The following is a 27,500-nucleotide window of genomic DNA, read 5'->3' on the forward strand; positions in this document are numbered from 1 at the left end:
CTTAATGGACTTTGATAAAAACGTGGGTAAATCATGTCCTAAACAATGCTTTAGCTGTTTTAAATTGCCCTCATTAAAGGGCTTAAAAGCAGGTGCAAAAGTTGCAAAGGATGATATTTGAATTTGACTTGAGGCAACATTTGATGCAGTTAAAATACTTTTACAACGACAAGTTGACTTTAGGCATGCATGTCTTCCTGTAGGTAGCATTAAAGACCCCAGAATCATCCTTAGATCAACAACACTTCTTTATGGACGGATCAGAAGTGAATTCAGTTCATCACATGTCCTCTCCTTATTGCTTCCCCAGAGCATGCGAACTGTAAATCTCTGCCTGGCCACTACTATGATCTGCTGCTGAAGAAGTGCATTAGGTGTGCCGATGTTTGTGGAAATCATCCTGCAGAATGTTCTCTGCTCTGCCACAGTGAGTACTGATCACAGCTTCCATTATTCAGTGATGTTTCCTAATTAAGAAGCTAGCCTAAATCCTGTATGTGACTGTCTTACTTTCCTTGTCTGTTGGAGGTATACATGTTCTGTTAGACCTCAGTGGACACAGCTTTCAGAGAACCATTTGAAAAGGGGTTCATGCTAAAGAAGGAACTCTTATCAAGCTACATATAATAACCAATCAAAGTGACTTATTTGGAAAGTGAGCAGCTAATCAACAAGCTAGCCTAATTACAGTTGCTACAGCTAAAACGCTGCTACTCCTACGTGTCAGGGGTGCCTTTTTTCACCGAGGGCCACATACAGAAAAATATACGAAGGGCTGGGCCGCTCACTAGAGGTATATCGCCTCATACGTTCAGTTATAAGTTAGCAAAATCAATCAAATGTTGAAAATGCCTTAAGATTGACATCAGAGCTCTCCATAGAGTGGTGCAGTGACTAAAACCCCGAAGTGAGTCAGCGTTTCACCACTTCCTGTTCCCTCGTCTCAGAGCCAATGGGATCTCTCCATAGGATTTTGGAAAATATCTGAAATAAGATCTGTGGTTGAGACACATCGAGGAGACGGATCACGTTTTGTTCTACGACATTAAATCCATCAGCAGTGACCCCCCCACTAGTGATTTCTGAAGAGTTGACGTGTCTGAGAAACGATGGTTGTTACCAAGTGGCTGAATAGGACTACAGAAGTTGTGGAGGCCGTTGTACGTCATTACACCGAACACGTAAACACTCCTCTAAGTTAGTTTCTGTTCTGCTTGAAAGCAAGTCCCTGCCTCCTGCAGACTGTTCAAACAAACGCTTCAACTCGTTCCATTTAGAATCTGAATGTTTGAATATGGATCTGAAGTTGGCGTGTCGCTGAAGTCGTGCTGCTGGACTCGGCTGTAGTTCCTTTATAACATAACGTTAGCATTTAGCTTCTGGCCATTAGATTTATGATTAGAACATTATAAAAGTAGGGAAGACATGTGGAGATTATCCGGCTGAACAAAACGTGCATTTATCAAAATGGTTCGTTTCCACAGACCTTATTTCCAGCTATTTTTTAAAATCCTGTGAAGAAATCCCATTGCTTTTTTGTCGAGGGAACCAGCAGCTTCCTTCCGGGTGAATGCGTCATCCCTGCACCATTCTATTGGGTATCATTTATTTTGTTACAGAAAGTGTTCAGCTCATCCCTTAACACAGAATAGATCCCTCAGATTGATTATAATAAGGAGAAATATGAAGGGTATATCTGAAGCTTGTTATGTAAATAAGTTATTGGGCTTTTTTCTTATCAACTAAGATTTGTTAGAAAATTAACTTGAATTGACTGAATTTATTTGAAAAGTGGGCTTATTAACATACGAATAAATTTTTACATATATATTTCGGAAGCACAATATAAGACAAGCACAAGTTCAATGTGTGGGCAATATTGCATTTTACTTTTTGAATTTGCTGAGAGCAGATTCAAAATGGCCTGCAGTCCGCATTCGGTTGTTGTCATCAGTTGTTACAAATCACTTTTATACAGATTTTAGCTGACTATAGAATTTAGGTGGGCTTATTATTACTACTGAATGTATAGTAATACATCCCTAATGGGTGTGAGAGCTCCTGTCTTCCGTCAGGAGTTATATATGGTGAGGAGAAAACAAAGCAATAATAGATTTTAACTGGTCGAAGACAAGCCCAGCGCTTAGTGTATTTGTGTAGAGCCTATATTGAATATTGCCTTTTCATAAGAGATATTGTGAATGGGGAAAAAAAGAGTGATTTATTGTGACATTTTTGGACAACCCTGCTGTATGTCATATGTTCTGGGTAGAGGATGCTTCTGTGCAGAGGTGGATGCTTTGTAAAGCGTTGACAAATATGACATGTGGGGTTCCTCAAGGCTCCATCTTAGGACCTCTGCTTTTTTATATCTACATACTACCACTGGCTCAAATAATGAAAAACAACGACCTAAGTTATCATAGCTATGCAGATGACACCCAAATGTATTAAACATTTCACCAGGAGACTATTCTCCAATTACAACGCTGAGTAAGCGCATTGAGCACATCAATAGAGTGCCACAGTGACGCGTAATCATAAATCTAATCGATAGATTTATGATCATAACATTATAAAAGTAGGGTAGACATGTGGAGATTATCCGACTAAACAAAATGTGATCCGTCTCTTAAATGTGTGTCATCCACAGACCTTATTTCGAGCTATTTTTCAAAATCCTATGGAGAAATTGCATTGCTTTTTTTTCGAAGGAACCCATGCGCAGCTTACGTCCGGGTTTTAGGATGCGTCACTGTGGCATTCAATGACTGGATGAGTAGGAACTTTCTCCAATTGAACAACAAGAAAACTGAGATGATTGTTTTTGGAGCAAAGGAGTAACGAATAAAGTCGGCAGACTTCAAAATAACAAATAAAGCAAGAAATCTAGGTGTAGTGATGGACTCTGACCTGAATTTTACACATTACAACAATTATTAAGTCTGCATACTATCACCTTAAGAACATATCTAGGATTAAAAGACTAATGTCACAGCAGGATTTGGAAAAATGCCTGTATTTAAATGCCATTTTATAAAAGATGTCTGCTGTATTCATTCTTAAATGTCTTTTATTTTAATTTGTAAAGCACTTTGAATTGCCGTGTGCCTAAAGGTGCTATATAAATAAATCTGCCTTGCCTTGGTAGTTGCACCTTGGTTGAAAATGCAGGTTTTTCGGGTGTCATCTACCCTTCTGAGCTCTTCTTCTCATCTCCCCGACCAGCTACGACCACCAGAAAGCTCCTGGTGGAAATACCTTCCCCCTCAGAGGATACTAAAGGCCTCTCAGTGGACTCAACCATCCTGCTGTACTCTCTGCTGGCTGTCTGCATCATGCTGCTGCTCTCCAGCTTATCTCTAGCGCTGGCCGTCTTAGTGAGGAGCTGGAAGGGTAAAAACTCCAACCAAAAACCCAAAGAGGCGAAACAGAAGCAGAGGAGGGAGGTGCAGACGTGGGAGGAGGTTATCCAACCAGGGAGGAGCTCTCAAGGTGAGTGTGGTACACAAATACAATAAACACAGCAGCATAACAATCCAACTGTACACTAACAGTGCAGTGAAAAGAGCTAATTCAATAACTAGAGGAAACATAGAGGGTCACATAATTAATGTAAAATACTGTACAGCAGGGGCGGACTGGCCATCGGGACGTTCGGGACGAATCCCGATGGGCCGGTACTGAAGTGGGCCGGTCGGACGATGTGGGCCGGTCGGAAAAGACACTACAACTCCCCCCCCCCCCCCCCCCACGTCATCGTCATTGTCGACAATTTAATAGCGGTATTTACTTGCGGTACCGAGGTGGGCCGGCCGTACCGAAATGGGCTGGTCGAGAGTCCCGGGCTGATGTTTAGTCCCAGTCCGCCCCTGCTGTACAGTGACGAGCAGTATTGAGATGTGCAAACAAAATGTAGCTCCCCTTCTTTGTACTAAACCAGGGGGGTCCTAACTTTTTTCACAGAGGGCCACATACAGAAAAATATACGAAGGGCTGGGCCGCTCACTAGAGGTATATTGCCTCATAAGTTCAGTTATGAGTTTGAAAAATCAATCAAATGTAGGTCAATTATGCTTAATACTTGAATATGCTTTTAAAAACACAACAGCCTATACATCACATCTCTCCACGGGGTTTCATTTATTTTGTTGGCAGCTCATCCCTTAAAACAGAAACTTCAGATTCAAAATAAGTCATTGGGCTTTTTACTTATCAACTTCGATTTGATAGAAAATGTTTTCAACTTGAATTGACTGAATTAGTTTGAAGAGTGGGCCTCTCTTCAAACAAATTCAGCCAATTCACATTAACACATTAATACTGTGTACTATCTGTTTTCATCTATATTTAAGAAGTACAATATAAGACAAGCACAAGTTCAACATCTGCACACTTCCCTCTGTCTATTCTACAGATTTTCCAACATATTCAAACCAATCCACAGACGATACGACGTACGACTCCTGCCCCACGGAGACCTGTGTGTGTGTTCACTGTTTCCCCGACCTGAAAACACTCGGAAACCAGAGATCTTCTTTCGCAGTTCCCCAGCAGCAGAGAGCTCAGACACTAAAACCAGGACCCGTCTGGATCAATCAGAACCGAAACCTCTCTGGAGTCCAGCAGCAATAGGAGGAGGCTGCAGTGGGATTAGGATGAGGAGGTTTAGCACCAGAAAAATGTTTTGAATCCAAAAGAAATAAGAACTCCAACGTCATCAATATATCACAGGTCTCAGATATATCCAGAGCCTGTCTCTGATTGGCTGAAACACCAAACAGATCATTGCAGCATTACCCATAATCCCCTCTGTTTCAGCCCTGTTTCAAAAGTGCTGATTCTCTGTCTGTTAAAAATTGAAATGGCCCTTTAGAGGGAAAAAAGATTCCCCACCCCTGATCTAAAGGGGTGGGGAACCTTTTTCCTCTCAAGGACCATTTCAATTTTTTCAACATCCTCCGAGGGCCGTACAAATTATTGACCTCTGCTTAAAAATACTAAAATCACAGCCCATTCATTTGGCCTTTCTTTCATTGTGTTCAAAGAAAAAGCAACCTCTCAATCCAGATATCTCACCATGACTCGCACACGCATGCACGTGCACGGTTGTGGCATGACCACCATAACAGAAAGATATTTGACACAATATGTGTGCAAATGTATTTAGTTTCCTATCCATGTGAACATGATTTAAGTGGGGGGGGGGGGGGACCTAACCTCCTCTACGGGGGTCCGGGGGCACGCTCATACTTGCCAACATTAGAAACTCAGAAATCGGGAGCATTTCAAAACCACCGCGGGGGGAGCTAGTGGATCGCCGGAGCTGTATTAGATTAACATTAACATGCTTATTGTAGTTCTAAGTGGCCTGTAGCACCATCCTTGATGGAGCATATGTGTGGGCTGGACCTGTATTTTACAGGAAAGGAATGAGCAGAGGGTCGAGTTGTCGATTCTTGTTCTGTTTTCTGTGATATATCTCAGACTTTCAGTTGCGCGCTACTAAAGAGACGCGTTACCATGGAAACCAAACAATGGTGTAGCTGTATTAAAGTCTGAGTGGAAACAGTCCTGAGCAAATCTGATTTTGTCAGAAATCGGGAGAAATATGACCCCGGGAGGAAACCGGGAGAGGGCAATGAAATGGGGAGTTTCCCGCGAAAATCGGGAGGGTTGGCAAGTATGAGTCCCCCGGGAAGATTTGTTTTTTAAATGTTGAAGTTAAAGCATAAATCTGCTGCACTTTGAGAGCAACGGAGATCTATGGATACATCTCTCAACATCCATATGAGACAGAACTGTAAGCAGATTTTATTTACCGTCATTTGGTATTTTATACCTGTTTACTTTATTTTCTTGTTTTTTTACAACTATAATGATCATATAAAGATGTGTCACTTCCTTCAGAAACGAAGCAAGTATACTTCCAAGCCACGGCTTCGGAAAACGAAGAAAAATGGAACAGGCTAACAAGTGTGCCACTCTCTCTAACGGTTTCAACATAAACTGTACCGAAAATAAATACCTCACGATGTCTATCTAATTATGAACTTGCTTTACTTTCACGGGACACATTTTTGGTGATAACAAATGTAACAAAGAAACATATTTACCAACACATGTTCTACGCCACTACCTACTTACATTTAAATGTGTGCTGCGTTGGTTCAGCCATTCTCCGCAAGGGTTTTTGAAATTGGTCCGTGCGCAAAGCATTGTGGGGATTTTAAGGACGCGAAGTCTACCCATGTGCAGCCTCGAAATTTCCCCCAAACCAAGGATGTGGCCTCGGTGGAATTCCAAGTATGCTGGAGATTGGAACAGTCCTTCGGCGGCACTCGATGACGTAGCATCCTTGAAATATTGGCTTGGAAGCCAGTTTCCTCGAGATTGAGAAACGGCCAGGGTATATGCAGGAATCCTGAAGTCAAATGTAATTCCTTTTAAGACCTTTTTTAAGACCCTTTCCATACATTTTAAGACCTCATCGCCACTTGGAGTTTTAACCGGTTACCATGGCGACACACTTTACCTCACATTGACTATATACAGTATTGATTGTCTTTCCTGCTTATCTTTCAACCATTTGGACGCAGACTTGCATTTCCCCATAACGATGTTGTTTAACAACCGGCGTAAACGGACCTTTGCGCGCTATCGAGCAGTGAGCGTGCGATGTCCTGTTCAGATGACGTCAAATCCAACGGGATGCCATAAATAAACTACACAGAATCACACTACACACCTACGCAATGATTACATTCAGGCAGACTGTAGAATACAACCTCTTTGGATAATTTATATACTTATTGAAAACAAGCTACAAAATGTAATACCTTGGAAAATGCCGTTTAATACTTTTTAATAGCCTTCATTTTCGCTAAATTGATTTATCAAATGTTAATACTTTTTAAGACCCGCGGACACCCTGATAGATTAATATGTACAGTGTATGCATGTTAATTATGAGTACTGTGTATTTGTTGGGTGATGGTTTGCATATAAGGATTCAGAATCTCCTTGAAGTTGCATTTCCCACAATAAGACAACATTAAACCAGAAATAACTGAAGTGAAACTGTTCCTCCTATTTTTTAAGTGTTTTTAGCCACTTTAAAACTCAGTCCTGCTAGATATGACCATTTAATCACTAATATTACATTACATATGAAAAAATGCAGTAAAATAACTCAACACAAATACATCAAGGACAGTGAATAAGAGGCAGAGAGTGTACAGATATAGATTCTCTTTATTTGAGTGTCCAGTTCTTGCAGCAGTTACATGTGTGTGTGCGAGGAAAGACTGACCGGCTCAACAACAAACGTTTTTTTTCTGATTTAACGAGCCCAAAATCCACTTTGAGACTTCTTCATTTGTCTTCACTTACATACTAACTGTACATATATATATATATATATGTATATATATATATATACTTTTACATACATCATCATCATCATCAACATGTGGAAAAAAAACTCCTTCAAACTGTGATACCCAGCTCCCAACGGCATGCTGATGCAAAGTACTGATTCAGTATACGAACATAAGAACATACGCACGACACACGTGCATACAAACAGCGACACACAAACTTTGTTATGTCTCTTTACGCCCAATAACAAATTTGATCCAAACACACCAACACTGAGGTTTCATTTTCAGACACACACACACACACACACACACACACACACACACACACACACACACACACACACACACACACACACACACACACACACACACACACACACACACACACACACACACACACACACACACACCAGATAAGAGCAACATGCGGCTAACACTGAAGGTTCAAACTCCTGATACACACCATCACAACAACAGATCTTAACAAGGGAGAATTTGCCTTTGTACGGCAAACAAATGGGATCAATTTAAAGTCAAAACTACGGAAGCCCTGAGAGGCAAGTGAGAAAACAAAAAGGGCTGTTTTTAAGATTGCTTACATGTGTTGTTTTACTTTAAAACTGTTGAAACAAGTGTGGGAAATGGTTTTGCCAGACAGGAAAAGTATATATATTGGAGGATAACTTTTTAAAGAGGTAAAAAAAAATGGAAATGCTGACAAAAAACACAAATTAAAACTCAGCCGAAAAAAAATTGTGAATATTTTGTATCGTATTTAGAGCAGCAAACACTTAGCCCTTACAATGAATGTTAAAAAAAAATACCTCTTGTGGCCGACGGGAGTATTACAACGACAAACACGTATAGAAATAATCCTAACAAAAAATTACTTATTTTCAACTGGTTTTTTTTACAGATAAAATGAAATAGAAATAACAAATTATTCTTGTGAAACCTCTTGTGGCCGACGTGTGTATTAAAACAACACACCACTTATTCTTACGGACAAAAACATATACATTGATATAGAAATAGAAAATAATTCTAGCAAAATAATTTTTTTCTCACTGGCCTCTCATTGCTTCCGTACAAATTAAACAGTAACATATAAAATAAACAAAATCCGCCATAGCAGCAGTTTTCATGACAACAATTTCAGCACTATTTTGCTTTTTTGTGCAATAAAAAACCATGATTGACGGCACACTGTAACACAGATGTGAGATTTCTTTTAGGGAGAATGCTAAATCGTAAACAAACAATTCAAATTACAGTATGTATAAAAATATACAATTCACTATCCTTCGTTATAGACGACGTTTCCTATCTTACTGACAACGACACAGGTGATCAATGGAATTAACTCTCTCTCTCAATACAACATTAATATTTCCATTCTTCAGGTGATTTTTGCATTTGAAACGAAAATGCATATTAAGACAACTTCCCCCCTTGTTATATTTGGTCGTCTACACGGTGAGAAACAGCATCTGTGATCAAGTAAACCTCTCCTAGGTTAATGAAGGTTTAAAATAACCTTCTGCCCTTCTGTGACGCTGAGAAAAGGAGGAAAACGTCAGGATGCAACACGTCTAATGTCTGAAATCAAGTAAAGACTATTCTTCTTCATCCTTTAAATTCAAGTGAATAATGTTTAATGCAACATCCTGTACCGATCTCTCCTTCAAACGTCTTGCATTTTGTTCGTTTTTGCACGTGTTTTCTCTTGAATGTGGTACAGTTGAACTAGGTTAGTATGTAGTTGTTCCAATAAGAGGGATACAGGCAGCTTTCTGTTTGTTTCCTTGCCTTTCTCTCATCACTCCTTTCCACTATGAAACTAATCCTCCCTCGTCTCCTCGTCTCCTCTGCTGGGAACTACTCGTACTCCAGGAACTGTTTGTGATAAAACAAGAGGTACCTGGGGAGAGAGAAACGTAAAATGAGGTCACATTGCAGCACCACTAATACCTCCTTTTCACTGCTGTGGGGGAAACGTCTGTGTAGCAATGCAGGAGGAGTCACCGACTCAAAGGAGACATGGGGAGAGCAGGAGCTTTGATGGCAAACACAGATGGGTTTATTTGGAGCTTCAGCCGGAGAATTCACATCACAAGTCCAAGAGTCAGAGGTTCTGACTTCACGGTAGAGTTGCCACGTCAATTCTGAAGAGCTCTACCCCAGACCCATGCGTTTAGCTAGTTCAGAGAGACTAATCAACATGCTGCATAACAAGATAGAATCATAACACCTCTATCAGCTGATCCAACAGGCAGGAACAGGGAGACAGAACACTGAGAGCACAGCAGCCAAGGTTACAGGTGCGTGTGCTCAGTCAGGACAGAACTGATAAACTGGGTCAATGTTATGGGCCTTGGAAAATATTTCCCCAACAACTGCTATATATTATTCAAGCTCTCTGCTGGTGGTAGTTTGGTTTGCTCGATGAACCAATTGAGTACTAGTTCGGTTTTCAACCAACCAAAGCCCGAGATGTCCACGTCATGATGTACCTGCTGCGATGAAGCGACGGAAACAAACAGTAGACAGCTTTGGAGTTGTTTTTATGTTGATATTAAACTTACAAAGCTAGATTGAATTGCAAGCAGAACTTCTCGAACACAATGTGCTCTTATCCAGCCGAATTGACAGTGTTTGGCTCATAGGCGGATTTTGGCATTGCCCCCCCTAGTGGCTGAAATATGTTACAGCATTACTACGTCGAAAACTGTTCCAATACAAATATTTCGTATATCAATATTTTAATAATGTAGGACACTGGTTAATAATATTGTAGCGTGTTCAAGTAACCAAGGGATATAGTAGTTATCAAATAAGTATAAGATGTGCACAGTAATGATACGTTTTACAGTTATGTAATGCACTGTTGTCCGGGGGAGAGACCGCCGCTTCCATATGAGTGTGTGTGTGTGTACGGCGGGCATGAGGCGTGCATGACGGGACGAGTTGTGTTCGTATGTGGAAAAGTCGTATACTCAGTGTGGTGAGCGCTGGCTTTATTGCTACTGTATCCGTAGCACCCCACGCAATAGTTGGGACTGTGTACTGAAGTAAAAAAGGTTTGCCCCCCCGAGCGCAAATGTCAAACTCCGCCTTTGGTTTGGCTACTTAGGATCGTAAATAAAAGGACTTTATAATGTGAAGTTTCTCTACTATGAAAAGCATAATGTTAGCCTAGCCCCCAGAGCCACTTTGACTATCAATGCCAGAAATTAAATTACACTTTTTTTGTTATCTTGGGGATGTTTAATAGGAAAAAAGGATATCACACCTTGTATAAAACTTCTCATCGTGGATCATTAACTGAGTGCTATGTATGGCATATTAATGATTAACCATGAACACGTTAAAGGGTAGTTAAGGTACTTGTTGCTATCATTGTGCAATTAGCCATTTAGCCACTTTTTTACTGGAATACCGATAGATTGAGTCATTATTTTTCCTAAAACCCGTTATAAAATCGGCCTTTTCGGCTGGAGCAGGAGCGTCACGCGCCTCCAAATCATAGCAACAGGTACACATTTAAAGTATCGTGAAGAACAAATATGATAATCATACTTATACGTGGTTAATCATCCATGACGTTAAGGCTTTATAATGTGTGCTGTGGCTATTTTTTTATCTGTGCTCTGTCTCACCCCTCACTGTCCAGCACGTCCCTGATGCTGGCCTTGGTGATGATGGCGTCGTCACATTTGAACCACTGGTCCTTGTGCTGCCGGATGAAGGTGGTGTAATGGCCGCTCTCTAGCGTCCCCTGGTGGTTCACCACTGCAAACAGACTGTACCTGAAACACATGGATCAATAACAGTTACCAGTCTAGCTATCGTCGAATATTCTCACCATTATACGTTGTTGTTATCTTTGATTTCGCTAGAGCTGACAGGCTATTTGACAAAAACAGTGATTTCACCTCACAGAAAACCAGAGTTATCTTAAAAGAAAAGGGATGTGCATTTAATTTAATTTCCTTCAGAAAGCAGAATACAGGAAGGACACCCAAAGAGACAGTTCTCATTTCAGCGATGTTTGTCTTACTTGTTGTCGTTGTTGAAGGGGTCCACTGTCTGCTGGTACTGCCCGTTCATCCGGCTCTCTTTACTGAAACACAGCAAGACACACTTGTGAAAAACTGTTTTTGAGAGAGTCAGCAATAAATGTGTTTTTCTTTGTATAAAACACATCTGTTCGCTCTTTAAATCCATTCTAACAAAGAAAGCATTTACTGCAGTGCGACTCTCAGCTTAGGGCCATTTATACACATTATATAAACAAATGATGCGGTCTGAACAGACACCAAGCATCCAGATTAGAGATGCAACTATTGATCTACAACTGGTTGAAATTAGTCTTTTTGCAAGTCAAATAAACCCATATTTTGGTTTCATGTCGCTTCATGTCACAGCATACACACACACACACACACACACACACACACACACACACACACACACACACACACACACACACACACACACACACACACACACACACACACACACACACACACACACACACCTCATTTAAACTTTTTGGAGATAAACCTCACAAGCCCTGCATATCAGATTGTCAGAAATTGCTTTCCCTAGATGCACATCTTATTGAATTGTGTGTAGGGATGGCTATCGAGAACCGGTACTAAGTCTGTACCGGTACCTGATTGGACCGTTAAGCCGCTGGACAAACGGTGCTGCAGACGCAACATCTTGCTAGAAACAGCGTCTCAAGGCTTCTTAACATTTAACAACCTATTAATGACGAATACACACTTAACGGGAAGAAACTCAGCTAACAGACGATATTAACCATTTGACCTACACGGAACAGAAGTCCAACACCAAGAGTCTAAATCAACACTTAGCAAAAAGGGCTAACCGGGCTAACGGGGCTAACGGGGCTAACGGCTACTTTAGCACATAACTGGCAATTGCGATCTTTTCTACGTCATTTTATGTCAAGGGCATAACAACGGTTAATCCAATGTCTCTGTGTAACTTTAAAATTATTACTGATAATCCATCATAACAATTATAAATAATAAACGCAATAAACGGATTATAGCGGTTAGCCGACCGGAGCTTCCGGTTTAGGAGGTGCGCACGCAGCGTCTCGTTGTTTACATGGATTTATGAACAGCTCCTAATTACCGCCCCCCTTCCAGAGACACACTGTCAAACACACCCATACCTGCTTGGTATGACATTTAATAATAAATACAAATAAATTACAAAAAATGACTGCTGTTTAATCTTCACATCTTGTAATCATGTCTATAATTTTGAGCACCAAATTATTGAAGAGTATCGATAAGAGTATCGAAAAATACCGGTATCGATAAGCAGTATCGGTATCGATAAAATCCTAACGATACCCATCCCTAATTGTCTGTATTGTGTGTTCACCTGGAGGCCATGAAGGGCGTCATGTCAAGCTCCAGAGGGAAGGAGACGTACGTGGCGATCTTCCTCCGCAGTTTGGCCGAGTGCTCAAACCTCTGGAAGCAGAAACAGAGAATTATAACTCCGCTCTGATTAATAATATCTATAAATATATATATATATATATATATATATCATCATCAGTCAGTCTCACTTTGAGGTGGAAGCAGGCGACGATGGGAAGTTTCTTCATGGTCAGCTGTTTGGTCGACTCCTGGTAACTATGGCAACTGCTGCACTTGATTTTGGCGCCGCTGCCGAGGTGCTCCGGTCGAGTGAACCTGAAACCAGAGGAGATTTAGAGAGAGAGAGTGTGAGTGTGCGCATCAACATGTGTCCCCGGTGTGCCAGAAAATAAAACCCTCTCTCTTTTCCTCTGTACCCAAATCTCTAAAAACGGGGCTGCAACGGAGCTGATCCAGATTTGCGTCCAATATGACGTAATATCTGAAATGTGGGCTGGCTTTAGACCCACGGCCCAATCAGAAACGTTACTATCAGAAACAATGCCCGACTGTTTTGGACGTAATATGGTCTTTGTTTACATTGGCATTGCTAACACTCAGAGCTAACCTGTACTGGAGAGCATATGTGTGAAGAAGCAGGAAACAAAAAGGAACTCAGCTTGTGGTAAACCTGAGAGTGAGAAAGCCTTTGAGCTCCATACTGTTTCAGAAATAATCCTTGATGTGGTTTGGAACGTGATATGGCGTTTAATCACCGCAGCATTTAGCTGAGTTTCTGGGTAGAATTCTCCTACATAAGCTCCGCCCCCTCTTTTTCTTTTCAAATGTCTTTTTTTTTTAAAGCTTTAGACCCAGAATCAGCCCTTTAGTAACAGGGCTGAAATAGAGGGGTATGAGGGGTGTCTAAAATCTGTTTGGTATTTTGAGCAAAACACTTCATAGACATGTTTTGTATATTTCTGAGACCTATAATATATGCCTAAGAATATTATAATAGGAGACCTTTAACGCCCGTTACCTGCGCAGACAGTCTGTGAGCGTCGTGGCCCCCGAGGCGTGGTTCTTCTCTCCGTTCAGCGCCGCCCCGTCCCCCCCGGGGCTGAGAGGCCAGAAGGGGGAGGAGGAGCCGGGCAGATCCAGACTGATGTCCCAGAACGGGTCGATGGTGGTGGAGACGCCGCTGGGAGGGGGACAAGAGAAGAGGATGCATGAGAAGAGGAACACGCTGCACATATCTGTAGACTCACTGATGATGATTGCTCTTCCAGTCACACTTCACTGTGGAGTTCTCCTTTGTTCAGACACACAAGAGTCAGAATCAGATGGACATTAGGAGATGCAGGCCAAGTGCAGTAGTTTATAACCTCCCTGAAATGTCTGTCTAAATAAAGGAAAACTACTAAGTGAAGTAAAGTGTGACTGGAAGACTAATCATCAGCGCAGTCAATCAGAATCCCTTAATTAGTCCCAGAGGGGAAATGTACATTCTTACAGCAGAAAAGAGCAGCTTAATGTTAACTAAGAAGCATGCATAAAAAACAAAGACTAGAAATAAAATGTTCCAAAAAATGTAAACGTCTCAAATAGAAATAAAATAGCATTAAAAAAGTAGAATGTGGAAATACAAATATACAGTAACAAAATATAAGCGGGATATTATATATATATTAATTGTGCAAGGAATGGATTATTAAATATTAGATTGAATATAAATCTAAAATGTACCGTGTACCGTGTTTTTCAAAGTATTATTTAGGAGCCAAATCATTAATGGTTATGAACAGGACCTGTAAAATCCCATTCGTTTTTATTTCTTGTAATTGTAAAAGTAATTTATTTCTGATTGTTTTGTCAAAAAGCAAACAAATTAACAAGACAAACATGTCGCTGATGACGATGACCTAATATTTTATTTATAAGAAAAATATACGCTAGTGGGGGTCGGACCAGAAACGTTTTTTTAAGCTTCTTCTTGCCTCTTCTTCTTGAACATGACAGAGACTATTTGAGAATAATAATTATTTTTATTTTTTTTGATTATTTTTTTTTGTTTGTACTTTGTTATAATTATGAATTTGAGTGAAAAAGAAAAAGGGAAAAAAGAGAGTATATATATATATATATTATTGTTGGATGTTTTTGTTTCTGACATGTTCAATAAACTGACTAAACTAACTAAAACTTATAAGTGAGAGAGAAACAAAAAAAAGGGAGATTTGAAACTCCTGCACTCGGCCTTCAAATCCATCCGGGCTCTTGTTCGACCATATTGTTTGAAGGACAATCGTTTTTAAAAAAAAGGCGAAATACGTGTTAAATTACATTTTAAATGAAGTATTGTGGTGCTGCAGAGATATCCCTTTCTACGTATCATATTCTACAGACTAAATAAAACATGTGATGGTACAGATCCTCTGAAAACATCACATTTTGATATATTTTTCCAAGATACTGAGAGTAAAAGTAAACAATCGATCACATTACAAACAATCGATCTCTAATATTGTGGATCATTTCGCATTTGCCATATCAGTCAAAATAATTGCAATTTGTTCATTTTCCCACACCGTGCAGCCCTAGAATAAGTACCACACTAGCAGCACTCTGTTGTTGTTTATTAATATTGAAGAGTTGAATATTCTCCCTTTGTCCAGCAGGTGGAGCTAGAGAGCCACAGACAGTAAAAGCCATTAAAGTGTTGCTGCAGTGAAGCGGCTCAGTGACTGATGGAGAACAGATTGAAGAAAGAGGGCGACACACATCTGAAGTCTAAAGGCTATTTGAGCATGTCCCCCCCCCCCCCCCGCTGACATTCGCGATACAGAGGGCTTCATGGGAACTTTGAGGGGAGCCAGAAGTTGGAGTACCAAACACTGACTCCAGGTACTCATCTGAGTACCTCACTGAGAAAGTTGTGTGCACCCCTGGTTATAACAGAACAACAAAATAAATAAACACGAATCATAAATGTCAACAATACATGTGGCACAATAGACAACACAAAACACACAGTACAAAGTATACACCAACAACGAGCATTTAATTAAAAAAAAGTTCACACTTACTGGCACACTTGGCAGGTGACGTCAGACTGCAGCCCCCCCGTGAAGATCTGATCGATGATGCAGTTACAGTGGTTCGGGTTGTTGGCTTTCTTCCCATTGTCGTCTGCAAAGGAGAACGAAACACACACACACACACACACACACACACACACACACACACACACACACACACACACACACACACACACACACACACACACACACACACACACACACACACACACACACACACACACACACACACACACACACACACACACACACACACACACACACACACACACACACACACACACACACACACACACACACACACACACACACAGTAAAAGCCAGGCTGTGTAACTTCGTCATGTGCATCCCAGTGATTTCATTTTTTTCAGTTTGCTCCATTTAACATATTTATATTCAGCCTAGAGCTCATGTACACGGCTATTTCTTTCATGCGTTTTGTCTACGTGCTAACGGTGTATTTATGTGAAAACTAAGGGGGCTCTGATTAGGATTTTTGGTAGTATCGTCCAATCATATCAATGTGTGTTTCACCACTTTGGGCAACAAGAGATTCTGCGTCTCATGAGTGTGTGAGCTCCTTCCTCTCGATGCAGTCAAATCTAAAGTGTGTGATGTGAAACCTTTGCAGTGTCTGTGCAGGACGTCCAGCGCGGCGATGAGGAACTCGTGGGCGTCCTGCTGCTCGTATCCTGCCAGGTGACGAGCGTGAGTCCAGACCAGGTGGAGGAGGCGGAACGGGATGTGAGGAGACCGGTGGCCTGAGTAGAACTGGAGAGAGAGAGAGCGTGTGTGTGTGTGTGTGTGTGTGTGTGTGTGTGTGTGTGTGTGTGTGTGTGTGTGTGTGTGTGTGTGTGTGCATGTGTGTGTGTGTGTGTGTGTGTGTGTGTGTGTGTGTGTGTGTGTGTGTGTGTGTGTGTGTGTGTGTGTGTCAGAGGTGGGAAGTAGTGGAGTACAAATACTTTGTTAATGTACTTAAGTACATTTTTCTGGTATCAGTACTTTACTCCACTACTTATTTTTCTGATGACTTTTTACTTTTACTTCTAACATTTTGAACCCAAATACCTGAACTTTCTACTTCTTACATGTTGAACACAAATACCTGTACTTTCTACTTCTTACATGTTGAACACAAATACCTGTACTTTCTACTTCTTACATGTTGAACACAAATACCTGTACTTTCTACTTCTTACATGTTGAACACAAATACCTGTACTTTCTACTTCTTACATGTTGAATACAAATACCTGTACTTTCTACTTCTCTCATTTTGAACACTAATACCTGTACTTTCTACTTCTTACATGTTGAACTCAAATACCTGTACTTTCTACTTCTTACATGTTGAACTCAAATACCTGTACTTTCTACTTCTTACATGTTGAACACAAATACCTGTACTTTCTACTTCTCACATGTTGAACACAAATACCTGTACTTTCTACTTCTCACATGTTGAACACAAATACCTGTACTTTCTACTTCTTACATGTTGAACACAAATACCTGTACTTTCTACTTCTTACATGTTGAACACAAATACCTGTACTTTCTACTTCTTACATGTTGAATACAAATACCTGTACTTTCTACTTCTTACATGTTGAACTCAAATACCTGTACTTTCTACTTCTTACATGTTGAACTCAAATACCTGTACTTTCTACTTCTTACATGTTGAACTCAAATACCTGTACTTTCTACTTCTTACATGTTGAACACAAATACCTGTACTTTCTACTTCTCACATGTTGAACACAAATACCTGTACTTTCTACTTCTTACATGTTGAACACATATACCTGTACTTTCTACTTCTCACATGTTGAACTCAAATACCTGTACTCTCTACTTCTTACATGTTGAACTCAAATACCTGTACTTTCTACTTCTTACATGTTGAACTCAAATACCTGTACTTTCTACTTCTTACATGTTGAACTCAAATACCTGTACTTTCTACTTCTTACATGTTGAACTCAAATACCTGTACTTTCTACTTCTTACATGTTGAACACAAATACCTGTACTTTCTACTTCTCACATGTTGAACACAAATACCTGTACTTTCTACTTCTTACATGTTGAACTCAAATACCTGTACTTTCTACTTCTTACATGTTGAATACAAATACCTGTACTTTCTACTTCTTACATGTTGAACTCAAATACCTGTACTTTCTACTTCTTACATGTTGAACTCAAATACCTGTACTTTCTACTTCTTACATGTTGAACTCAAATACCTGTACTTTCTACTTCTTACATGTTGAACACAAATACCTGTACTTTCTACTTCTCACATGTTGAACACAAATACCTGTACTTTCTACTTCTTACATGTTGAACTCAAATACCTGTACTTTCTACTTCTTACATGTTGAACTCAAATACCTGTACTTTCTACTTCTTACATGTTGAACTCAAATACCTGTACTTTCTACTTCTTACATGTTGAACACAAATACCTGTACTTTCTACTTCTCACATGTTGAACACAAATACCTGTACTTTCTACTTCTTACATGTTGAACTCAAATACCTGTACTTTCTACTTCTTACATGTTGAACTCAAATACCTGTACTTTCTACTTCTTACATGTTGAACCCAAATACCTGTACTTTCTACTTCTTACATGTTGAACTCAAATACCTGTACTTTCTACTTCTTACATGTTGAACTCAAATATCTGTACTTTCTACTTCTCACATGTTGAACTCAAATACCTGTACTTTCTACTTCTCACATGTTGAACTCAAATACCTGTACTTTCTACTTCTTACATTTTGAACTCAAATACCTGTACTTTCTACTTCTTACATGTTGAACTCAAATACCTGTACTTTCTACTTCTCACATGTTGAACTCAAATACCTGTACTTTCTACTTCTTACATGTTGAACCCAAATACCTGTACTTTCTACTTCTTACATGTTGAACCCAAATACCTGTACTTTCTACTTCTTACATTTTGAACTCAAATACCTGTACTTTCTACTTCTTACATGTTGAACTCAAATACCTGTACTTTCTACTTCTTACATGTTGAACACAAATACCTGTACTTTCTACTTCTTACATTTTGAACTCAAATACCTGTACTTTCTACTTCTTACATTTTGAACTCAAATACCTGTACTTTCTACTTCTTACATGTTGAACTCAAATACCTGTACTTTCTACTTCTCACATGTTGAACTCAAATACCTGTACTTTCTACTTCTTACATGTTGAACCCAAATACCTGTACTTTCTACTTCTTACATGTTGAACACAAATACCTGTACTTTCTACTTCTCTCATGTTGAACACAAATACCTGTACTTTCTACTTCTTACATGTTGAACTCAAATACCTGTACTTTCTACTTCTCACATGTTGAACACAAATACCTGTACTTTCTACTTCTCACATTTTCCAAACAGGCTGGTTCCTTTAGTCTGAATGTGTGTTTGGTGGCGTGATCATTATTATTTAGAGTCATTGCGTGCCTATTGATTTGAACACGATCCGTGTATCCATCATTTCCTGGTCTTCTCTAAAGAAGAGGGACCAATGGAAACGTTGTCATGTTGCCGTTGTTCAGCATGGAAACATTCATTAGCTAACAATGACATTATTGTTCTATTAATATAAAGGGAGGTCAGGTACTCTTTAAAACAGATGCTAGTTATGGGTACTTTTTACTGAAGTACATTTCAAAGCCTCTTTACTTTGACTTGACTAAAGAAGTTTAGTCAGTACTTCTACTTTCACCAGAGTATTTTTAAACACGAGTATCTGTACTTCTACTTGAGTAAAGGATGTGTGTACTTTTACCATCTCTGGTGTGTGTATGAAACTCCTCTCCTTCTATCCATTTGAACATATTATTTTAGGATGAGTTACCTCCTGGAAGAGCTGCGACATCTCACACACCAAGCAGGAGTTGCTCTGCATTTCACATTTGTGTCTGTCTGACAGGAAGAAGTCTCTGAGCAGAGGAGTGTGAGTCAGCGCCTGCACGATGCAGTTCATGAAGCACGTGTTGCCCAGGTTGATCAGCCCTCTCAGGCCTGAGGGGAGGAGAAAAGGATTGTGGGGGGTAAAGAAATAATTTATTCATTTTTATCAAATAATGAATATGTAGAAAATCGGTACAAAAAAACATGGTGGAATTTGACTTTTTCTAAGAATTTTAACTTTTTTCTTAGATTATGTTCTTAGAATTTTGACTTTTAATGTGACACCAATAATACGGAAGAACTACAAATTTTATATTATAATAAAACATTGGAAGTCGGAGGTTGTGAATGGGATTGAAGTCACATACTAGTTTACTGAAGTCGGAGGGTGTTTCTCAATGTCGAGGACGCTTCCTTGGTAGGACATGTCCCTCCGAGTCAGGTCCTTCAGAAGCGAGGCAAGAATCCTTCCTAGAAGGCTAACAGGTGTGCGTCATATGAGAGGCCCCGCCTTAAATGGAGCGCGATTTCCGCCACCGATTTTAGGAAATTTGTCCGTGAGCAAAGCATTGTGGGGATTTTAAGACCGCGGAGGATACAAATTTCTCGCTACGAAGGACGCCGGGCTCGGTAGAATCCCAAGGAGCCTGGACATTGGAACAGGCTCGATGACGTAGCGTCCTTGTACTATTTAGTGGCTCTGGAGCATCCTTCCTTGACATTGAGAAACACCCGGAGAGTTTTAATGAACCTTGTTGAAGCTTGTTCACAGCTTACGGGGTTAGCCATTGTTAGCAATACTGTTTGATAAGTGTGCTTCACTATCAAATCATTAATGTGAGGAGGGGTATTGTAATAGGACAAAAAGAACAGTCGGATTTGAGTTTTTCTTATAATTTTGACTTTTTCTGTTGACTTTTTTTTCAGAATTTGACTTTTTTCTTACAATTTCACTCCTTTCTCAAATTTTGACTTCTGTTACAATTTTGAGTTTTTTCTTAAAATTCTTTTGTTTTTTTAATTTTGACTTATTTCTTAGAATTTAGACTTTTCTCAGATTTTTTTTATTTTGACCTCGGAATTTGACTTTTTTCCTAGATATTGACTTCTTCACAACATTTTTACTTTTCTCAGACTTTTATTTGGACTTTTTTCTCAGAATTTAACTTTTTTCTCAGAATTTAACTTTTTGTCTCAGAATTTGACTTTTTTCTCAGATTTTGACTTTTCTAAAAATGTGGACTTTTTGTGTGTGTGTGTGTGTGTGTGTGCTCGCTTGTGTGTGTCACTGACCAATAGTGCAGTTGGAGGTGATTCTCCTCCTCTTGGGGTTGTGGCGGAGCAGCTCCAGCTCCCTCTTGGTGGGCTCCCACGTCGAGTACTTCTCCCCGATCCCTGAAACACACACACACACACACACACACACACACACACACACACACACACACACACACACACACACACACACACACACACACACACACACACACACACACACACACACACACACACACACACACACACACACACACACACACACACACACACACACACACACATAATAAACACACTTCATATGTCAATTTGACTCTTACACAAAGAGCTGCAACACGTGTCATGGTGTCCTCAAACTAAAAACAAATAAAACCACAAACAAGTTCGAGAATCTTACGACAAAAACCAAGAAATAACTGTTTGGCTATGAAATAACACAAAGCACTGAATAGCTCTTTGTGTGTTTGGCCGTCATACCTTGCATCTTCCAGGCTTTCCTTTGCTCCTCTTTTGCAATCTGTTCCATGTCTTTGTCATAGATGTAGTCTTGGCACATAAAGCAGTAAATCCCTCCGTACAGCAGGTCAATGGCTGCAATGACAGAAGAGAGGCGGAAAACAAAGAAGGTCGGTTATTTTTTTCTTAGATTTTGACTTCGTTTTAAGAATTTGACTTTTTCAGAATTTTCCCTATTTCTCCGAATTATTATTATTTTTTTACTTTGACGTTTATTCTCAGATTTGGACTTTTTCTCAGAATTATCACTTTTCTCAGAAATTCGTATTTTCTTAGAATTTAGATATAGGACAGACGAGAGACGGAAAACAAAGAATGCATGAGGAGGCTGTTAGTGAATCACAGAGGGTGAAGAAGAGTTGCTGTGTTGCTATGCTAACCGCTAACCGCTAACTGCTACATGTCTCACTCCAATTTTCCAATTCAGGCCACGTTACCATGGCCAGGTATCTACTGACACATCAGCTGGTTTGTTGTCAGAGAGAGAGAGAGCCAAAGGATGAGGAGGAAAAAATATGTAGACGCCGATCTATACGTGCTATCTTTAGCTGTTTCAATCACGCGCCAAAAACACCTTCCACTCACTCTCTCATCACCTGCAGATACCTGTTTGCTGTTGCATTTGACAACCATATAACCTTCTGCAGGAAGGAAAGGAAGAAAGGAAGGAAAGAAGGAAGGAAGGAAGGAAGGAAGGAAGGAAGGAAGGAAGGAAGGAAGGAAGGAAGGAAAGAAGGAAGGAAGGAAGGAAGGAAGGAAGGAAGGAAAGAAGGAAGGAAGGAAGGACGGACACTAAAATAGAGAACTTCATTTAAAGGTGGGGTAGGTAATTTTGGAGAAACCAGCTCGAGATCGCTAGAATTTGAAAATACACAACCGGATCAAAATCTGCCACTTCCTTACAGAGCCCCTCCTCCAACACACACGAATGCGCACATAACCAATGAGGGCACGAGATAAGTTTGTGCACAGATGGAAGGCTGACAGGCAGGTAGGCCATCCAGTTACTTTAGCCGGACCGGCTCAGATGATTGGTCGTGCTTTTTACAGCGCCACGGCTTCCACAGATGAAATGTTTTAATGTATTTATTGTCAAAGCACTTCAGATATTCATTGCTATCGGGATGTTAAGAGCATTCCATGGAATATAACAAAAAGTGTATCTGAAGTGAATTACCTACCCCCTCTTTAAGTTAATGGATAGGAGAGGAACAGGTGCAGAAGAGAGGTGCAGGAATGAGTCCTAAAACCCAGAAATGAATCACTTTAATCACTTCCCTTGTGTCGAAGTTGATGTTTTCCTGAATGTATTTTTGGTTGTTATCCTGAAATAAGGTGGAGACCTTTTTTTTTACGACTTCAAATACTTCAGTAAATACCCCACGGGTGGATTTAAGTTTTCCCTTTCCTGAACATTAAAGCATGGAAACACGTCACCGTGGAAGCAACACATACTGATACTAACCTGAACATGAGCATATAACAATACAGGGAAGGGAAAACCCCCAAAAAGCAGAATAGGGTACCTTAAAAGGATGTCATTTGTTCGTCTGTATATCGTTTACGAGAGAAAAGCACATTCTTAAGAGGCAGCAGAAACAGAAGAGACATTAGACTGCATATTGTCTTCAACACAAGGCGTCATCCTTCTGGATTAAATGCTGCGATGCCAGATATATCTTTTTTATTTATTCTCCACATAATAGAATTAGGTTTTTTCCATCGTCTCACTGCCGTGTCGCTGCTGCAGCCTGAATCTGTCTTTATGAATCCTCCTTATCGCTCTGCTCAGGAAGACCCCCTCTGGTGTGTGTGTGTGTGTGTGTGTGTGTGTGTGTGTGTGTGTGTGTGTGTGTGTGTGTGTGTGTGTGTGTGTGTGTGTGTGTGTGTGTGTGTGTGTGTGTGTGTTTGTGTGTGTGTTCCCCAGTTTAATTAGGTTAGCTTCTGAATCAAATGCTACGTATGGAGAGAACTGAAAAAAAGGGCAGATCTCAGCAGACTTTTCAGGAGGTAATTAAGTCGTCGTTAACGAACCCCTGATGAATTAGCCTCCATTAAACATCCACCTCCTTTCCTTCTTTCTTTCCTTCTTTCATCATCTGCATCTTCACTCACAGCTATTTACTGAATGCTGTTTGCAGCCTTGATTTTCGAGGATCATCTCTTGTCTCCATCCTCTCCTCTTTTTGCCTTCTTCCTGTTCCCATGGTTACCCGATAACCCTGTCGATATTCTCGATTGTAAAAAGGGATTTCATCTAATTGCACTTTTACCATTATCACACTGTCTTTCCTTTACCCGTCAGATCAGGGAGGTTCTGCAGCTTCCTTTCCTCCCTCCATACAGTGGTGCAGAGATGACGTATTTATGTAGGCCAATGCAGAAAATGTTGGGCTATAAAGGAACTACAGCACGGTCACATGACTTCACGTTACCACCGCTAAGCTAAAGGAGGCTAACGTTGGGCTGTAAAGGAACTACAGCACGGTCACATGACTTCACGTCACCACCGCTAAGCTAAAGGTGGCTAATGTTGGGCTACAAAGGAACTACAGCACGGTCACATGACTTCACGTCACCACCGCTAAGCTAAAGGAGGCTAATGTTGGGCTATAAAGGAACTACAGCAAGGTCACATGACTTCACGTCACCACCGCTAAGCTAAAGGAGGCTAATGTTGGGCTATAAAGGAACTACAGCAAGGTCACATGACTTCACGTCACCACCGCTAAGCTAAAGGAGGCTAATGTTGGGCTATAAAGGAACTACAGCACGGTCACATGACTTCACGTCACCACCGCTAAGCTAAAGGTGGCTAATGTTGGGCTATAAAGGAACTACAGCGCGGTCACATGACTTCACGTCACCACCGCTAAGCTAAAGGCGGCTAATGTTGGGCTATAAAGGAACCACAGCACGGTCAAATGACTTCACGTCACCACCGCTAAGCTAAAGGTGGCTAATATTGGGCTACATAGGAACTACAGCAAGGTCACATGACTTCACGTCACCACCGCTAAGCTAAAGGTGGCTAATATTGGGCTACATAGGAACTACAGCAAGGTCACATGACTTCACGTCACCACCGCTAAGCTAAAGGCGGCTAATGTTGGGCTATAAAGGAACTACAGCGCGGTCACATGACTTCACGTCACCACCGCTAAGCTAAAGTTGGCTAATGTTGGGCTATAAAGGAACTACAGCGCGGTCACATGACTTCACGTCACCACCGCTAAGCTAAAGGTGGCTAATGTTGGGCTATAAAGGAACTACAGCGCGGTCACATGACTTCACGTCACCACCGCTAAGCTAAAGTTGGCTAATGTTCGGCTTTAAAGGAACTACAGAACATAAAAAACGTCTAATGAGAGGTTATTCTTCACCTGTAGAGTTGCAGATATGTGCAAAATCGTGGTAAATTACAAATACAGTTGTGTTATCTTTCCCCCATCTTTATGTCAAAACTCCCCATTTTTTGCACCACTTGCATCAGTTTCAAGACTGCATCAGATTCACCAGACTGCATGTTCCCTGCAGCGCTTAAACAGGTAATACTCAGCAATCTGCGCGGCAATCATTCAAAGATTTCTTTGCAATGTTTTGATTTTTTTAAGCAGGGACGTGCACACATAGACTCTAGGTAGTGCTTGAGCACCTGCCCGTTTTGCCCTCTGGACAGCAATGTGCCCTTTTGAAAGTTTTGTTTTTTAGTTTTTTTTTACATTGTACTATATGTGGCTCATGGTAACATCGATCAATTCTGGATTAAAAGCTTCTAATATATACAACAATGCCCCAAATGCGTGTTGTAATTTTGTCAGACATCCCCACACGTGCCCCGCGGCACTCCCGTACGCAGTGTTGCCAACTCCATAGTCAGGAAAGTAGCTATTGGCTGTCCGAAAAGTCGCCAGAAGTCCCTAAATGACGTCATTGCCTAATTTGCATATCATGTAATGGCGATAAAAAAACGTTCCACCCCCTTCAAGGAGCATCAAAACTTGAAACCAGAGTAAATCCAGACGACAGTAGATCAGAAATGCCTCTATTAGAAAAAGTAGAAATTGTTTTAATAGTTTTTAGTAGAAATCTCCCTTACAATAAAGGCAGTATGCCCGTGTGTCATCTCCAATAAATGGCTTCAACCATCCTTTAAACTCAGGGTTTGATTCCCACTCCTTTATGTACTTTTGTGATTACAGTTTCGACTGTGACATGATGACCTACGTGAATGTTTAGCTTGTCACAGAGAGGCACACACACAGTGGACGAGGTGATTAAGTGACTGAGGCTGTGTGAGTCAATGCAAAGCAAAGGCAGTTATTTATTATAGTGTGACAGTGAAGAAACATTTACATTTAAATCCCCGCTCAACACCAGGACGGCTTGGCGCATGCGCAATTCATTTACAGTCTCGACGCGGGAGGGTGTGGCTGTCTCCTCTCTGCTCTGACTGCAGCTGAGCTGCTGCGGGAGGCAACTAGCGCCTGTGAGTACTATGGGAGGGCAGAGCAGGAGCAGAGGGGCTCACGGCAGCACCCGCGGCTCGTTAACTGCTGAACAATACGTGAGTCTCCAAACACCAGCAAAGTCCCTAATAACACCATTACAAGTCGTTAGATTAGTCGTTAGACGCTTTTGACAAAAATAAGTACCCGGAGGGTTTGGAAAGCCGCCGAATTTAACGACAAAAGTCGCCAAGTTGGCAAAACTGCCCGTACGTGCACTGGCTGCAGCCCCTCCTTTCCCTGCTCTCAACGTGAACGCGCAGCGCGCAGAGCAGACAGGCCACGGCGGGTGTGTGGTGCAGCAGCACGCAGCAACACGATTAAAAGTGCCCTAGTGACGACCAAGTAAGTAACCACCAGGTAACAAATACAACGAGTGTATTGTTTAATCCCATAAATCAGATGCCAAACTAAACTATAACTTCACTTCTTTTCTTGCATCCACCCATTTAGTCTCGTTGTGCACTTTGCAATTACGACATACAAGATGTGCCTTTAATAAATCTCACACTAAGGCAGCCGGCTGTTCCACCAGGGGCGTCAATCCCGGGGGGGGGGGGGGCGTCCCCCCCTAGCTTCAGATTGGACCCCTCTAAGTCATTTAGAATAATAAAAATAAATGTTAAAATAATTAATTTTTTGATAATAAATCACTAAAATCAGGCAAAAATAAGAATTAAATAACATAACCCTAACCTAAACCTAACCCTAAAACCGAAATAAAGTAACCAAAAGCCGAAAAGAAACTAACAAAATCCGCCATTATCCGGCAAATTTTCACACACAATTTCGGAGCGCACCGTCACGACGACTCAGAAGGTGCCTTTTTTTTTTCTCTTGAGCACCTTCCCCTATAAATGTCTGTGCACGCCACTGATTGCAGGCAGCAAAACACACACTCTGTCAGTGTTCAAATCTGGAGGAGACATCCATTTGATGCTAATATTTTATTAAGGGTATTTAAATACAACTTTCCAACGATGAACGCCCACCAACAAAGCAACCTCCTCTCAAGTCGTCTTTAAGGGACGATTTCCAACCAATCTGTTAGAAAAATCTCACTGGTCTCCAGCTTGAGCTTGAATCTCAGGATCCATGTATCTGTGATCCTCTCCAGAATGGAAGGAGTCATCACATACAGAGCATCAACTAGTTCCTGAACAGTGTCCTTCACATGCTGATATCCAAGAGAGGGAGTTTTTAACAAAAAAATATTTTTCAAAACCTCAAAATTATGATTTTTTTCCTCAAAATTATGATTTTTTCCTCAAAATTATGATTTTTTCCTCAAAATTATGATTTTTTTTCTCAAAATTACTCTCTCAAAAAGTTAGAATTTCTGAAAATTCTAACTTTTTTCTGAAA

The 27,500-nt window shown here is 40.6% G+C and overlaps 2 protein-coding genes across 3 annotated transcripts in view; one reads left to right on the plus strand and one right to left on the minus strand.

The window, feature by feature from the left end:
- Positions 1-5,186, plus strand: part of tnfrsf13b (TNF receptor superfamily member 13B) — a 6,884-nt gene extending 1,698 nt beyond the window's left edge. Inside the window, exons 3-5 of the mRNA XM_079656774.1 lie at positions 311-427; positions 3,229-3,495; positions 4,418-5,186. Coding sequence (XP_079512900.1) covers positions 311-427; positions 3,229-3,495; positions 4,418-4,635 — 602 coding nt within the window. The 3' untranslated portion in view covers positions 4,636-5,186. The remainder of the gene's footprint in view (positions 1-310; positions 428-3,228; positions 3,496-4,417) is intronic.
- Positions 5,187-7,236: 2,050 nt separating this feature from the next.
- The window catches only part of usp22 (ubiquitin specific peptidase 22), a 30,852-nt gene continuing 10,588 nt past the window's right edge, over positions 7,237-27,500 (minus strand). For both annotated transcript variants that reach the window (XM_079659254.1, XM_079659255.1), the window contains 11 exons: positions 21,589-21,702; positions 21,130-21,231; positions 19,781-19,947; positions 16,509-16,656; positions 15,874-15,976; positions 13,827-13,988; positions 12,997-13,123; positions 12,807-12,898; positions 11,443-11,505; positions 11,042-11,191; positions 7,237-9,303 (listed from right to left, as the gene is read on the minus strand). In XM_079659254.1, the coding sequence (XP_079515380.1) occupies positions 9,261-9,303; positions 11,042-11,191; positions 11,443-11,505; positions 12,807-12,898; positions 12,997-13,123; positions 13,827-13,988; positions 15,874-15,976; positions 16,509-16,656; positions 19,781-19,947; positions 21,130-21,231; positions 21,589-21,702 (1,271 nt within the window). In that variant the 3' untranslated portion in view covers positions 7,237-9,260. The remainder of the gene's footprint in view (positions 9,304-11,041; positions 11,192-11,442; positions 11,506-12,806; positions 12,899-12,996; positions 13,124-13,826; positions 13,989-15,873; positions 15,977-16,508; positions 16,657-19,780; positions 19,948-21,129; positions 21,232-21,588; positions 21,703-27,500) is intronic.

This window comes from Notothenia rossii, assembly GCF_949606895.1.
Source record: "Notothenia rossii genome assembly, chromosome: 11".
In the NCBI taxonomy this organism is placed as follows: Eukaryota; Metazoa; Chordata; class Actinopteri; order Perciformes; family Nototheniidae; genus Notothenia; species Notothenia rossii.